General features: G+C 49.4%; 1 protein-coding gene across 7 annotated transcripts in view; it reads left to right on the top strand.

Annotated features, from left to right (window-relative positions):
• Positions 1-483: 483 nt before the first annotated feature.
• CACNA1D (calcium voltage-gated channel subunit alpha1 D) overlaps positions 484-12,827 on the top strand; it is a 301,559-nt gene continuing 289,215 nt past the window's right edge. For 6 of the 7 annotated variants that reach the window (XM_004581552.2, XM_058678997.1, XM_058678996.1 and 3 more), the window contains exons 1-3: positions 484-865; positions 2,754-3,063; positions 6,440-6,545. In XM_004581552.2, coding sequence (XP_004581609.2) covers positions 799-865; positions 2,754-3,063; positions 6,440-6,545 — 483 coding nt within the window. In that variant the 5' untranslated portion in view covers positions 484-798. The remainder of the gene's footprint in view (positions 866-2,753; positions 3,064-6,439; positions 6,546-12,827) is intronic. The other variant, XM_004581551.2, reaches the window with a different exon arrangement.

Here is a 12,827-nt window from a genome sequence, read left to right as displayed (position 1 = left end):
CCGGCTGCGATCCCACGCGGCGGCCACCTGGAGCGCGCAGGGCCCGGGCCGCCGCGGGTGTCCGGGGCAGCGGCGCGGCCCGTGGGAGGCTCGGCGGGCGGGGCGCGCGGAGGACGGCGGCGGCGGGCGCGCAGCGTCGCCAGGGCGAAGGCGGCGTGCGGCACGGCGCGGCGGGCGCGGAGCGAGCGAGCGAGCGGGCGGGCGAGCGAGCGAGCGCCTCCGTCCCCGGATGTGAGCTGGGGCTGCCCGCGGTCCCGAGCCAGCGGCGGCGCGGGCGGCGGGCACCGGGCACCGGGCACCGCGGCGGCGGCGGGCGGCATGGGGGGCGCTCCGAGCGGCCCCGGCGGCCGGGCCGGCACCTCCAGGGCGCCCCTCCGCTAGAGGAGGGGGACCAAGCCAATTCTCCTTTGCAGCAAAAAAAGGAAAAGAAAAAAAAAAGGAAAAAAAAGGAAGAATAATTTACATATATACATATAAATAAGTAAAAATAAGAAATTTTTTAAAAGAAAAAAGATCATGTATATATTATTGAGATAATATATACATCTGATTTTATTTTTTTAAAAAAGTTTATTTTGCTCCTTTGTTTTTTTTTTGGAAAAGGACGGAGCGTGGGTGGCAAGCGGTTTTTATAAATTATCCTTATTTTCTGTTATTTGTCCCCGGCGGCGCTCCCCCACCCCCTGCCTAAGCGAAAATCAGGGCAGGGACCGCTGCTCCTACCCATCTGGGAACCCCTTCACTGTTCCTCCCTGCATAGTGCCCTGCACACAGTAGGCGCTGAATAAATGTTCGTGGATGATGATGATGATGATGATGAAAAAAATGCAGCATCAACGGCAGCAGCAAGAGGACCACGCGAACGGTGAGCAGCCAGCACAGCCTGGGCGCCCGCGGCCAGATCCGGCCCTGGCCACAGTCCTCCGGCCACCCCCTCCCCGCCCCCACCCCCCCACAGCTGCGCCTTGCCGGCTGGGTTGAGGGGGTTGGAGAGGATGCTCCCAGCTCGGAACCATCCACTGAGAGAGAGGAGATGCGGGGAGATGCGTGGCAGCCACCCTGGCTCTCCCCTTGAGGCCCTGAATGTCAGAGTTGATTCTGCATTTGTGGGGGGGGGGGCGGCCACGGAGCGTGTGGAGCCCAGTGCGGGTTCTCTGTCCCCTGGCGCAACTTTCCTCTGAGGCTCGGAAAGGCAGGGAGCAGGGGGATGGGGCCGCTAGTCTGTGCCCAGAGCCCCCTTCCCAGCGTCTTCTGGCCTTCTCCTCCTCCCCCACTCCCTCCGAGCCCTTTAGACCGGGTAAGAGGTCTTTGGTGGCATCCGGAAAATTCTAGGATTGCCGGGTTTTACCCTTCTAGCACCCCATCCCAGGCACTGGCAGAGGGTGGAGGGAGGCTAGAGGCTCCCTGCAATCTGGAGGAAGGGTCCGGGAAGCAGTGCGTCTCCTGTCTCCCAGCTCTAGGCGCCCGGCACACCGGTAGCCTAGCAATGCCCTGGGAGTCGCTGCCACTGTCGGGCTCCCCTCCCTAGCCCTGGCCCGGCCACCACGTGCAGTTTCTTTGCTGGCCACGGCTGAGTCGACCAAAGCTAGGACAGTACCTGGACAGCCCTCTTCCTTGAAGGTCGCCAGTGTTCCCCCCCTCGCCACGGTTGGGTGGGCTGCAAGCGTTTCCGGGTGAGCGCACCCCAAGGGAACGGTTTGGCACTGCTCCTCCGGCCCAGATTGTCTGCTGCCTGCCCGTTTTGCTCCCTTCTCAGGCTTGCTGGGCAAGCAGACCAGTGCTTGCTCTGACTTCTTGCAGTAGCTGATTTTGCAAATGCCAGTGGGTCCCACCATCTCTGTGCCACCACCCTCACTGTGATTTCTGCTTGGGTGAGGAGGTGGTGACCCAAGCCAGGGAGGTGCTGGTGGAGAGGTGCCAGAGGCTAAGCTGAGCCAAAGCGGGGGGGGGGGGGGGCTTCTCACTGGGAGACCCCCTTGGGTTGGTGCCTTGGGTGCAGCTGAAGCAGACTTCCGCTGAGCGGGTTCCTGCCTAGGCCTCTGGGCCCCAGGCATCTTCCAGCCTGTGTGTCCTAGGTGTGTAGGGGTGCCCGGCTGACTGCCTTCTCTGTCTCTCTGGGTGCTGGCTTGGCTGCTGCTGCTGCTGCAATTTAAAATGCAAAAAAGCCCTAAAGATGTTTTCTGTTTTCGGAAGCCTGTGGAGGAAATGAATCCCAAGCATCATGAATTTTCATTTGCAGGAAGTGTCAGTGCATCATCTAGATATTTGTTACAGACTTTTCATACTGCCCGCGTGCTGGTGGATGGTTTTTTTTTTCATGCTGGAAAAAAAAATTGCATTGTGGAAAGATGTTGGAGTAACACCCTGGAAATGATTAAGACTATTGAGTTACTGGCATTGTCTTCCCCCCACCCCCGCTTGATCATGATGGTGGTTATTTAGAGAAAAGCTGTTCATCTCTTCACTCATGAGTGATACATGGGTTTCCCAAGTCAGAAAAGGTGTGTGGTGAATGAGAGGATGACCTACGAGACTCCTGGTGGAGAAGGGTATGGTGCAATAGGATTCCCGTGTGATTGACACGTGGGGCTCAGTGTGTGGACTCTCCCCAGAGAGCAGAACCTGCGTTTCACCATGGAAATGTAAGCATGCACTCCCTACCTCCCTGTGAGGCAACCTGGCCTCACCTTTCACGCCACAGTGTCTCTCTTTTTAAAATTTTTTCTTTTTTTTTTTTTTCTCCTTTTCCCCAGAGGCAAACTATGCAAGAAGCAGCAGATTCCCTCTCTCTGGGGAAGGACCAACTTCTCAGCCGAACAGCTCCAAGCAAACTGTCCTGTCTTGGCAGGCTGCGATCGACGCTGCCCGGCAGGCCAAGGCTGCCCAGGCCATGAGCACCTCCGCGCCCCCACCTGTCGGATCTCTCTCCCAAAGAAAACGTCAGCAATACGCCAAGAGCAAAAAACAGGGGAACTCGTCCAGCAGCCGACCTGCCCGTGCCCTTTTCTGTTTATCGCTCAATAACCCCATCCGGAGAGCCTGCATTAGCATAGTGGAGTGGAAGTATCCTTTTTTTGAGAGGCGCGGGGGCGGGGGGGTAGGTGCAGGGCAGATGAATCTTTCTCGTTTTCTTTTTTACCATCTGTTCTTTAAAAAGATTGGCTTTCGGAAATGACACAAAGCTGTAGCCTTGTGGGATCTGAGAGCCATAGTAGAAAGCTGTGCTTTGAGGGAATTTCACTGTTTATACCTTCCTGGCTCTGCAGGTTGCAGGGAGTGGTATATGTTAGCCTACTGTGTGTGTGTGTGTGTGTGTGTGTATGTGTGTTTAGGGGTAGGGGAGGGAGTAATCACTTGAAGTTTCACAGTGATAGATTGTTAACACATAGAACCTAACCTTTGCTCATTGGGCCTAGGCGATCTGTTGGTTAGTTTCCATCCACTGTTTGGCCAGTGGCTATGTATTGAACCTATTGTGCTTGAAGATCTGCCACTCTGTAAGACTTTGTTGGAAGTGAATCCGTTTTTTTTTTTTTTTTTTGGAACTCTAGCTGACTCTTCTCATTCTGGTGTTTGAAATTTGCTTCTTCAACTCCCACCCATGGGGAGGTTGTTGCTTGTCTGCTACGTTTGGTGGGTCTCATTATTCAGGGACTCAGAAAGTGTGTATGGTTGTTTTAGAGGGAGTGCTTTTGATGGTCTTGTTTTGCTGTTAGTTGCTGCATCTTCCTGGAATTTCCTTTTGACAGGTTCTGAAACAGCACTTGAACACTAAGCTAGGGGGAAGGGAGCCAGCGGTGAGAGGAGAGACCTGTCTCTGTGTGACTTCCTCCTGACGCTTTAGTGCTATGCTCTCCACGAAGGAATTTGCAGTTGTTGCCTTTATAAAGGGGGAAAAAAAAATCCGGTCTGTGTCCTTGGCCTGCTGTTGCATTTCTGGGTGTCTCCTTCATATTTTTCAAACTGAGCTCCAGCTGCTCCAGGATGGCTGTGGAGTCCCAGGTCTTGGGAACATGCCATCCTCCTATGGGTTTCCCCCTTCCCCACCCCCACCCCCAGGCTGGTTCCCGCCACTTCCACCCTCAGGAGAGGTTGACCGAGCGCTTCTCCCTGGGCAGAGGCTCTCTAAAGAGATGATTCATTGGCCTGGGTCAAATCAAGCATTGCTTTTCCCCAGAAGTGTGTGTAGGGGGCTGGCAGGGACCTTCAAGCAGTTCTCAGCCAGAGAAAGGAGTGTGACTGAGAGCGTCCTCCACCAGGCCAGGCCCTGTTTAGGGGAGTGGGACTGGGGGAGTGGGGTAGCCAGGCTCAAAGGGAAAGGGATGAAGGGAATGCGCAGTCAGACAGCTCTTGGCCTGCCCTGCGTCTAAGCTGATTTTCTTATGCCCATGAGAGAGGAGCTAAAATCAGGTATCTGCCCAGGAGGAGTCTGGTGAGTGCTAGGCAGGCTTGGACACATGTTCATGTGTTGCAGTTTTTTTTTTTGAACGGATGCTGTCTCCCTCCAGTCAGTTAGGGTGTCTCTCCCCTGGCTGTGGTTGGGTTTTGTACAGTTTTCCCTGTAAGGTCTTCCCTGACCTGCAGACAGAACACTTGTGGCAGACCTGGGAAGGTACTAGGTACATGGTGTGTGTGTGTGTATGTGTGTGTCAGGGGAGCTAGGGGGCCTGGGTGCTGGGCACTCACAATGTCAGAGCAACAGCTGCTGCAGCTGTGGTTTGCCAGAGAGCTGCCCTGCTCCTGAGCCTGACTTGGTGTGACTCTGAGTAAGCGGAGACCTCTCGGTGGGGTCACTAGCTGCTTGTGGAATGAAGTGGGAGGCCTGTTGTCATTTCTCATCTGGCAGGGTCATTTGTACAGAGCAGTGGCTGTGTGCAGGGTGACTTCCTGGATCGCCCTGCTGTCTGCACAGGATCTAGGCATGGGGCTGCCAGTTAGGGAGAAGCCTGCTCCTAAATGGGCTAGTCTGTAGAAAACAGAGATTCTGTGCACCTTCTCCCCCTTCTACCTCCTATGTTGGTATCCTTTTATTTCAGAGAGCAGAGTTACTGAAGCTTTGCCTAGGCAGCCCCTGGCTGTGGGGGAAAAAGAAACATATACACCTTATGCTTGGTCTCATTAAGCAGTGTTAATATTGCTCAGATATGCAGGTTTACATTTAGATCCTGGCAGACTGAAAAAGAAGCATGGTTTTGCTTGGGAGCGGAGAGAATATGTATGTTTCTGCCTAGAGCCACTTGGGGCAATTGACTTTGTGCATTTTAGAGGGGACCTGCTGAGAGGGAAGGAGAACAGGGAATTCTGAAGTCTTTTGAGTTCATTCCCTGGAAATAAGATTGTGTAATACTAGATGACTTAGGAGAATCCAGATGAGTCCAGCTAACTGGCTTAAAAAGTAAGCCCATCAAAGTTAGTACAGGCTTCATGTTATTCTTGTCTTACTCCGTTGAGTTCCCTAAGCTCGCCCAGGGCCTGAGGGTTATGAAACTTCAGGTGTCTGCAGAGATGGGAGGCAGGTACCCCTCAGTGTTTTTAGATTTCCTAGGTGAGTGTGAAAAGGAACAGAGAGCATCCAGTAAATGTGAAGCCAGTGACCTTAAGCCCCGGAATTGGGGAGCACTCGGAAAGGCTGAAAAGGAGAAGGAGAGACACTGTTGTTTTGGCAGATATGTCGGAGTTGGTGTCGTGGGTGCTGATGGTGTCTGCTGACATGAGCACATCTGAACCACTGGTCTGTTGAAGGCCCATCTGAGTAATTCTTCCAGACAGACCTCCGAGATTGAGAACTGTTAAACCTGCTCTGAAAGTGTCTGGTGCTGATTGCTTATAGCTTTTTAATATGATTTGTTTAGAAATTGAACACAGTAACAGCACATCATACACTGAGCTCTGGTTCAGCTTGAATCGGAAATGGTCAGAGCCATTGGCCCTCAGCAGCAGGGGAGGTAGAGGAAGGCAGCTAGAACCTGGCTTACTCAACTCAGTGTCTGGGGTCACAGGTAGAATGGAGAAGGTTGCAGGTGGAGCCAGGAGAAGGTGCTAGAGAGTTGGTTTGTCCCAGTCCACATGGGAAATTTAGACTGACCCAGCCAAGAATAGCCCCTGAGAAAATGGCTTTCCCACACGGGGGCGAGGATCTGTGGAAGAGATTTATTCTGCGATGACTTCTCTGGGTTTCTGACAGCTGAGAATGTAGCAAGGGTTTGTGACTTTCAAAACTACAAGCAGTAGAAACCTGTTTGCACAGTGCCCTTGCAGTACTGATCACAGGATCTACAACAAGATGACCACTGACCGTACCTCCTGCTCTTGGTTGTGACAGTCAACTGAGAACGAAATGTGTGTGTTATTTTCTTTTCATAAGTGATGTGATCGTGGTATGATGAGAGAGGTGGTTGCTGCTTGTATAAGAGATACAAACCTTAACAAAATCCTTCAGACCATTTGACATATTTATATTATTGGCTATTTTTGCCAATTGTGTGGCCTTAGCTATTTACATCCCATTCCCTGAAGATGATTCTAATTCAACAAATCATAACTTGGTAAGTGCTGTTGGAGTTCTTCCTCATCTTGGTGAAGTCTTAGCATTTGCTACGCGACGTAAGCCAGTGGCTGTCTTTCTGGCTGAAGTTGCCATTTCCTGGAGCTTTGCTGCAGCAGGTTCAAGTTTGTGTCTGATTCGTATTCTCAAATTTGTATTGAATGAAAGTGTTTAAAGCCATGAATTTTGTATAAATATATGTGGGACTTTTAATGGGAGAGATTTGTAACAGATTTTAAAATAACTTTTCTTTCCATATAAGCTTTTGCTGTTTTTTCCCCCTTTGGGAATGGTATGGATACTTGGGTCAATTTTTCTGATAAGTAGAATATTATCATAGATTTTGTGCATGAGCTATTCAATTTTGAAGGGCAGAGTACGATAAAACAAATTCATTTATATCAGATGTCCTGTGCAGTTATTTGGTATAGTACTAAAGTGTCTATGCCAAGTCCTAGGCTCTACCCTGATATAAAATGATTCTGTGATTAAATAAATTGGTATTATCATGGACTCTTAGAGCTTGTTGGTGCACGTTCGCTTCATAGGACCTCGGGGGAAGCTGTGCAGTTAAAAAAAAAACAGGTGTTATTCTGTGTAGCTCAGCTCAGCTCTGATAGTCACTGGTCATGGATTCTTAAGACACTTTTCTGTTTTCTCAGTGGAACACTTTTAACATCATGGAACAGGCATGCCATAGAACTTCTTTTGGGAAAGGTCAAAGTTCCAGCTTTGAATGAATGGCACTCCAGAGGCTGAGGCGGGGACCAGGAAGCTTGTGCCTCTTGGCTGCCCAGTGGTTGTGTGTTGGGGTCTGTGCTCATAGCCTTCTGTATTGCCATTCACCTACCTGGCAGGTGCAGGACTGGTGTAAGGAATGATTTGACCTCTGAGAGTCTGTGGTTTTTCTTGCATGGTGCAGAAGGCATTTGGGGGTTTCTGGTGCTCACAAGGCTCTCTTCTGTGGCACAGGGGCCATGCTCCACTGGTAGGCATAGGAAGGCGCAGGGCTGGGGCATAGGAGACTCTTGTGTTCCTCTCTGTCCTCCTGTCTTGGCTGTTGCATCTGGCTTTGGTTTCTCAGGTGGAAGCTGAATGTCCTTCCTAAGTGAGTGTTGTGAAGGCAAGCAGCCCAGGTTCCTCCTGGCGGGGCAGAGCCTGCTGACTTCCACAGTGGCTGAAGTTGTGTTTTGAGGGACGTGGCTGAAGTGGTTGATAATGTGGAGGGGTTCACAAGCCATTTGAAATGCTGTAGCAGAGTTCAAGTATCATATGATGTCCGTGTGCCTAAAACTTTCTGTAGGTCTGATCTCTGGAGACTGCGGAGGCATTTTGGCTGTTGCCTCTGAAGACACAGCTGGTGTGGGTAGATCATCGGTACCTGCTCGCGGGTACCCAGGCAGGGCTGGTGTCTGCAGCAGCTTTGGGTGTGTCATTAGACACAGGATGGTTGAAAGTGGCATTTGAAGGGAGAACAGCAGTGGTGGGAAGCCACCCGGGTCAAGGAGTTAAGACTTCACCGTTGAGGCCGCAGCTGGTGTTAGCTTTGTTACCAAATTTAACGGCGTGGATGGTGACCCAGTTTGTTGCTCAAGAGAACATGATTAAACAAACTTAGCAAATAAATACCTTTCAGAAGGGCAGATTAATTCAGATCAATGGAATAATTAATGTAGCTGTATGTGTAAGCCAATTAATATTCTGGCTTTTTTTTTTCTCTTCTGGGGAAATTCAGGGCACTCATCTAAGTGCTGTCAGACCATTTGGAATTCTCAGCTAAGACACAAGGGAGTGAGGGACAGGAAATGGTTGAATCCTTCTTCTTTATCCTTGCATTCCCCCCACAGTAGATCCTTTCTTGGCAAGTGCGTCAGTTTGCCAGGCCTTTTTAAAAACTGTGTACATCCCTTTGACCTCTTTGCTGAGCCTTCTGAAGCTCATAGCCCTCGTGTTCACATCTTGATTGCACTTGGGTGGTCACGTGGCTGGATGGGTTTGTACTCTGCCGGTCTGTAAATGGTCCCTCCCTGCTGTGGGAAGGGACTGGCCTTGTGGATTGCCCACCCCCACCCCCCAACCCTGCTGACTCGGAGCGAGGTCCCATGCCATGCCAGTCCTCCCACCAGGGAGCCTGCTTTTTTTTTTTTTTTTTTTAATACATTTGACCCAATTTGTACCAAAGTGATTGCTCTATTTTTGGGATGGGTTTAGAGGCAGCTGAACGAAGCTTATTTCTCATCCATAGTAAATACCTTTCATTTCATGTGAATGGTAAAACACAGGCCAAGGCCGACTAGGGTGAAGGAGCCTTGTCAGTCAGGGAGCTGGGCTTGGCTTTGCCGGATTGCTTCCCGGAAATTGTGTCTGTTGGTCTGTTAGAGTGACGTCCAGGGTCAGTTGTACCTTTGCTGTGGTAGTGAAACAACTCTTGTGGTCCCCATGGGTTCAGCATGTGTCTGGTCTGGGCTGTGTGTGTAACTCAGCCGGCATTGGGGATTTGGAGACTGCCTTGGGGCCAGCACGTTTTCCCAGGGTTGGATTTTTTTTATTATTATTTTAAAAATATAAACAGTCTAAGTTTCTACGCAGCTTTCCTTTGTGGATTTGCAGGGATGCGTGGAGACTGAAGCCATGGAAACCGTGCAGCTCGCTCAGTTCCCACAGTGATGTCCCCTCTGGTTTGCTCAGCAGCGGCACTGCCTCATGGTGTTGTCCTCACCGACTTTGTTTTCTCCTTGGCCCTGTGGAGGGGTGCCCTCATGTCCTGGCATGGCATGACTTTGCTGTGACAGACATGTGCTGGCTCCCATCCTAGCCCTTGTTTCTCGCACACACGCACACACCCAGAACTTTCCCTCCCCAGGTTACCTCCTGCGGGACTGCACTGCCTCAGCTAGGAAGTGGTTGGAGCTGGAGCCCATGTTGCGATGTAACAGGTTAAGTCACCGCCTGCCATACTGGCATTGCCTACAGACACCATTTTGTGTCTGGGCTGCTCCCGGTTAATGCACCTGGAAAGCAGCAGAAGGTGGCCCAAGTGCTTGTTTCCCTACACCCACATGGGAGGCCTGGAGGAGGCTCCTGGTTCCTAACTTCAGTCTGGTCTAGCTTCAGTCATCTGGGGAGCAAATCTATACATGGAAGATCTCTCTCACCATTTCTCCCCTTCTCTCTGGAACTTTGCCTTTCAAATAACTAAAACAAATCTTTCCTTAAAAAACAGAATGGCCAGAGTAGTGGTCTGCACCTAACATGGCATCTCTTGTCCTCTGTAAGGTGTTCGAGGGCCAGACCCAGCCTTAGTTTATACCTGTCTGTGTGTTTGTCCACAACAGGATCTGGATCCTACGAGGTGCTTAATAAATGCTTGTGAAATTCAATAGTAACAACAAAAGTTACCAAGTCTTTGGCCTTTTTGTGGCTCTAGTCCCATCTGGGCCCAGTGTTTTTGTGTTTGTAGCTTATTGACATTAAAGACAAAATCTTGCAGATTTTACGTCTCCCCTCCCTTTTCACCACTGTTAAGTGACATTTGCTGGAGAAGCAATCCCCGCTGACGAAAGGCCAGATGCAACTTGGTCTGGCGTGACCTTTTCCGTTTAACTCTCATGGCTCTGGTCCTCCACCTTTGCCCACTAACCACCTCTCCTCTCTTTGTCCACCAGCTGGCTCTGCCTCCCTTGCTTTCTCTTACTCCTTCCTACCCTTTATTCACCTGTCACTATGCTCACTTCTGCATGCGGATAAACTTAATTTATGACCTTTCAAAGAGGCCTCTTGTAAACTCTGATCTGAAGGAGCAGTCTTACCTGGACCTCTCTTGGGGCATTCTGCATATTAAATTCTCTCTATTGTAGTTATTTACAGGCACATTCTTAGCAAGCATCTTCAGAGTGTCATTCCTAGTGAACTACTTTTGAGTCTAGCAATGTTTGACACAATGTACACAGTAGATATTTAGTAAGTAAGTGGGGATGACAGCCCAGCAGTTTTAGAAACACCTCACCGACTTTGTCCTCCCAGCCTTGGATAGGGGTCTTCCTGAGTGGCAGGTGCCTCTCTGGACTTCTTGGAGGTCCTTGCCTGAGGGTGGGTGGCACATTGTGCACCTGTGGCTGAAGAAGACCCCAGAGCCAAGCTTCACAGCTGAGGAGTCATATATGTTTTGTGAGTTGGACCCAGGGTTCAGGGTGCTAAGGCTGATGGAGCCTGGGAAATTCTTCTGGACTGTGGGAATTTGTCAGCAGGGCTGGGAATGCTGGGGGATGATCAGAGCCATGGCCTAGATCCTTTGTACAATGCTAACTGAGCTGGAAAAGCAGGGCTGTTGGATCTATGTGGATGTACAGTTTAGCATCTCTCCTGTTAAGCAGAGTGGTATGAACAACAACGTCTGAAACCTGATTTTGTAAGCCGGCTGGTTGGGTCTTGCCTGTAAGGTGGGTGTTGCAGCTGTCTGTGACTTCACTCTGTAGTGTTCATCTTGGATTGCATTTTCTCATTTCTGCATACCAAGTTCTCTCTGTTCATGTGGGACAGCTTGTGTACTATCCTCTAGGTTCCACATTCTCTGATCTTGCCTTCATTTCCCATCCCACCTGCCTGCTTTGCCTGCCCTCCTGTGGGCAGCCCTTGCCCTTTACAGAGACTAGCCCCTTACAGCCTTGGTTTGGAACTGTGTTAGGACGGAGCCGGGGGACCCATGGGCTTTGGGGCCCTATGGTTGATTAGCACAGTGAGTACGGATGAAACTAGAGGCTGGACCTGGAGTCTATTTCCATTTATAAGGTTGTGAATGCACCTGTCTCTGTGCTGGGCTCCTAGTAGGTGCGTCAGGAATTGCACATTGCTTGAGTGAATAAAGAAATACACTATCATACAAGCAGTGTATCCTTAGAGATTATTAGTTAATTTTCAACAATTGACTAATGATTAATGTTTGCCAAAGAGGCTGTTATTATCTAATACTAGAAATCCCAGAAACAGCTGTTAGAGTTCACTTTTAATTTCAGGATTGTATCTTTCTTTCTTGGCAAATGCAACTTTTTTTGGGGGGGTTGGGTTCTGGAGCAGGAGAAATGAAATGCCAATATCTATTGATACTTTTGAATCTGTAAGACAGGTAACTTTTTGTATATGGAGCAGGAGAGAAGAAACCCAAGTACTTGTTGCTACTTTTTGAATCCATGGTGTGAATCTTGGAATGGTTCTGTCTGGGTGGATGTTACATTTCATGTCAAGATTGGTGCAGGGAGAGCTGTAACATGACAAGCAGATGGGTTTGTATAGTAGTACTTTACCCAAAGCTGGTTTCCTAATGATAAAATGTGGACCAGTTTATGGGCTGTACAAATAACTGCATCTCTGCAAAGTTAATTATTTATTTGAGAGAGAGAGTGCAAGAGATCACTCCATCTGCTGATTCGTTCCCCAGATGCCCCAACAGTTGAGAGTAGGCCAGGTTGAAACTGGAAACTGAGCTGGGAACCTAGATTACTTGAGTGTTAACTGCTGTATCTCAAGGTACACAAAGGCAGGAAGGTGGAATCAGGATCTGATCCTAGGCTTCAAACCCAGGTACTGTAATGTGGAAGGTGTCCTTTTTTAAAAAGGATTTATTAATTTTTACTTCAAAGAGTTACACACACACACACACACAGAAGGAGAGAGAGAGAGAGAGGAGAGAGAGAGAGAGATCTTCCATCTATTGGATTATTCCCCAAATGGTCACAATGACTGGAACTGAGCCAGTCTAAAACTGGAAACCAGGAGCTTCTTCTGGGTCTCCCACATGGATGTGGAAACCTAAACACTTGAGGACAGGAGCCCAAGCACTTGGGGCATTTTCTGTTGCTTTCCAGGCATATGAATAAGTTGGAACTTGAACCAGCACCCATATGGAACGCTGGGCACTGCAGATGAAGACTTTAACCACTGTACCACAGCTCCAACTGACCCCTAAATGGTTAAGTGCTGGTCCTAATTGCATCTCTTTTGCAGCTATTATGTCATTTTCCCAATTAAAAGTTTAGTTAGCTAGATCTTTTATTGAACAGGCATGTGTTGGATTGGGTATTGATGTTCTCTCAAAAATGGAATCTAGGTTTTAGTGAATTCAGACTTGCTTCTATTCAGGTTCCTTCTGAGGGAGTCCAACATGGTCTTCCCTCATTTGGTTGGTTGGTTAAGTGGTGAATCTCTGTATAGTCACACTTGGTAGAGTGGTGACAGCTTATATCTTTTTTTTTTAAAAGATTTATTTATTTTATCGGAAAGGCAGATA

The sequence above is a fragment of the Ochotona princeps genome, chromosome 21 (assembly GCF_030435755.1).
Source record: "Ochotona princeps isolate mOchPri1 chromosome 21, mOchPri1.hap1, whole genome shotgun sequence".
In the NCBI taxonomy this organism is placed as follows: Eukaryota; Metazoa; Chordata; class Mammalia; order Lagomorpha; family Ochotonidae; genus Ochotona; species Ochotona princeps.
The sequence above is the reverse complement of the archived record's forward strand: the minus strand, read 5'-3'. Positions and strand labels throughout refer to the sequence as shown.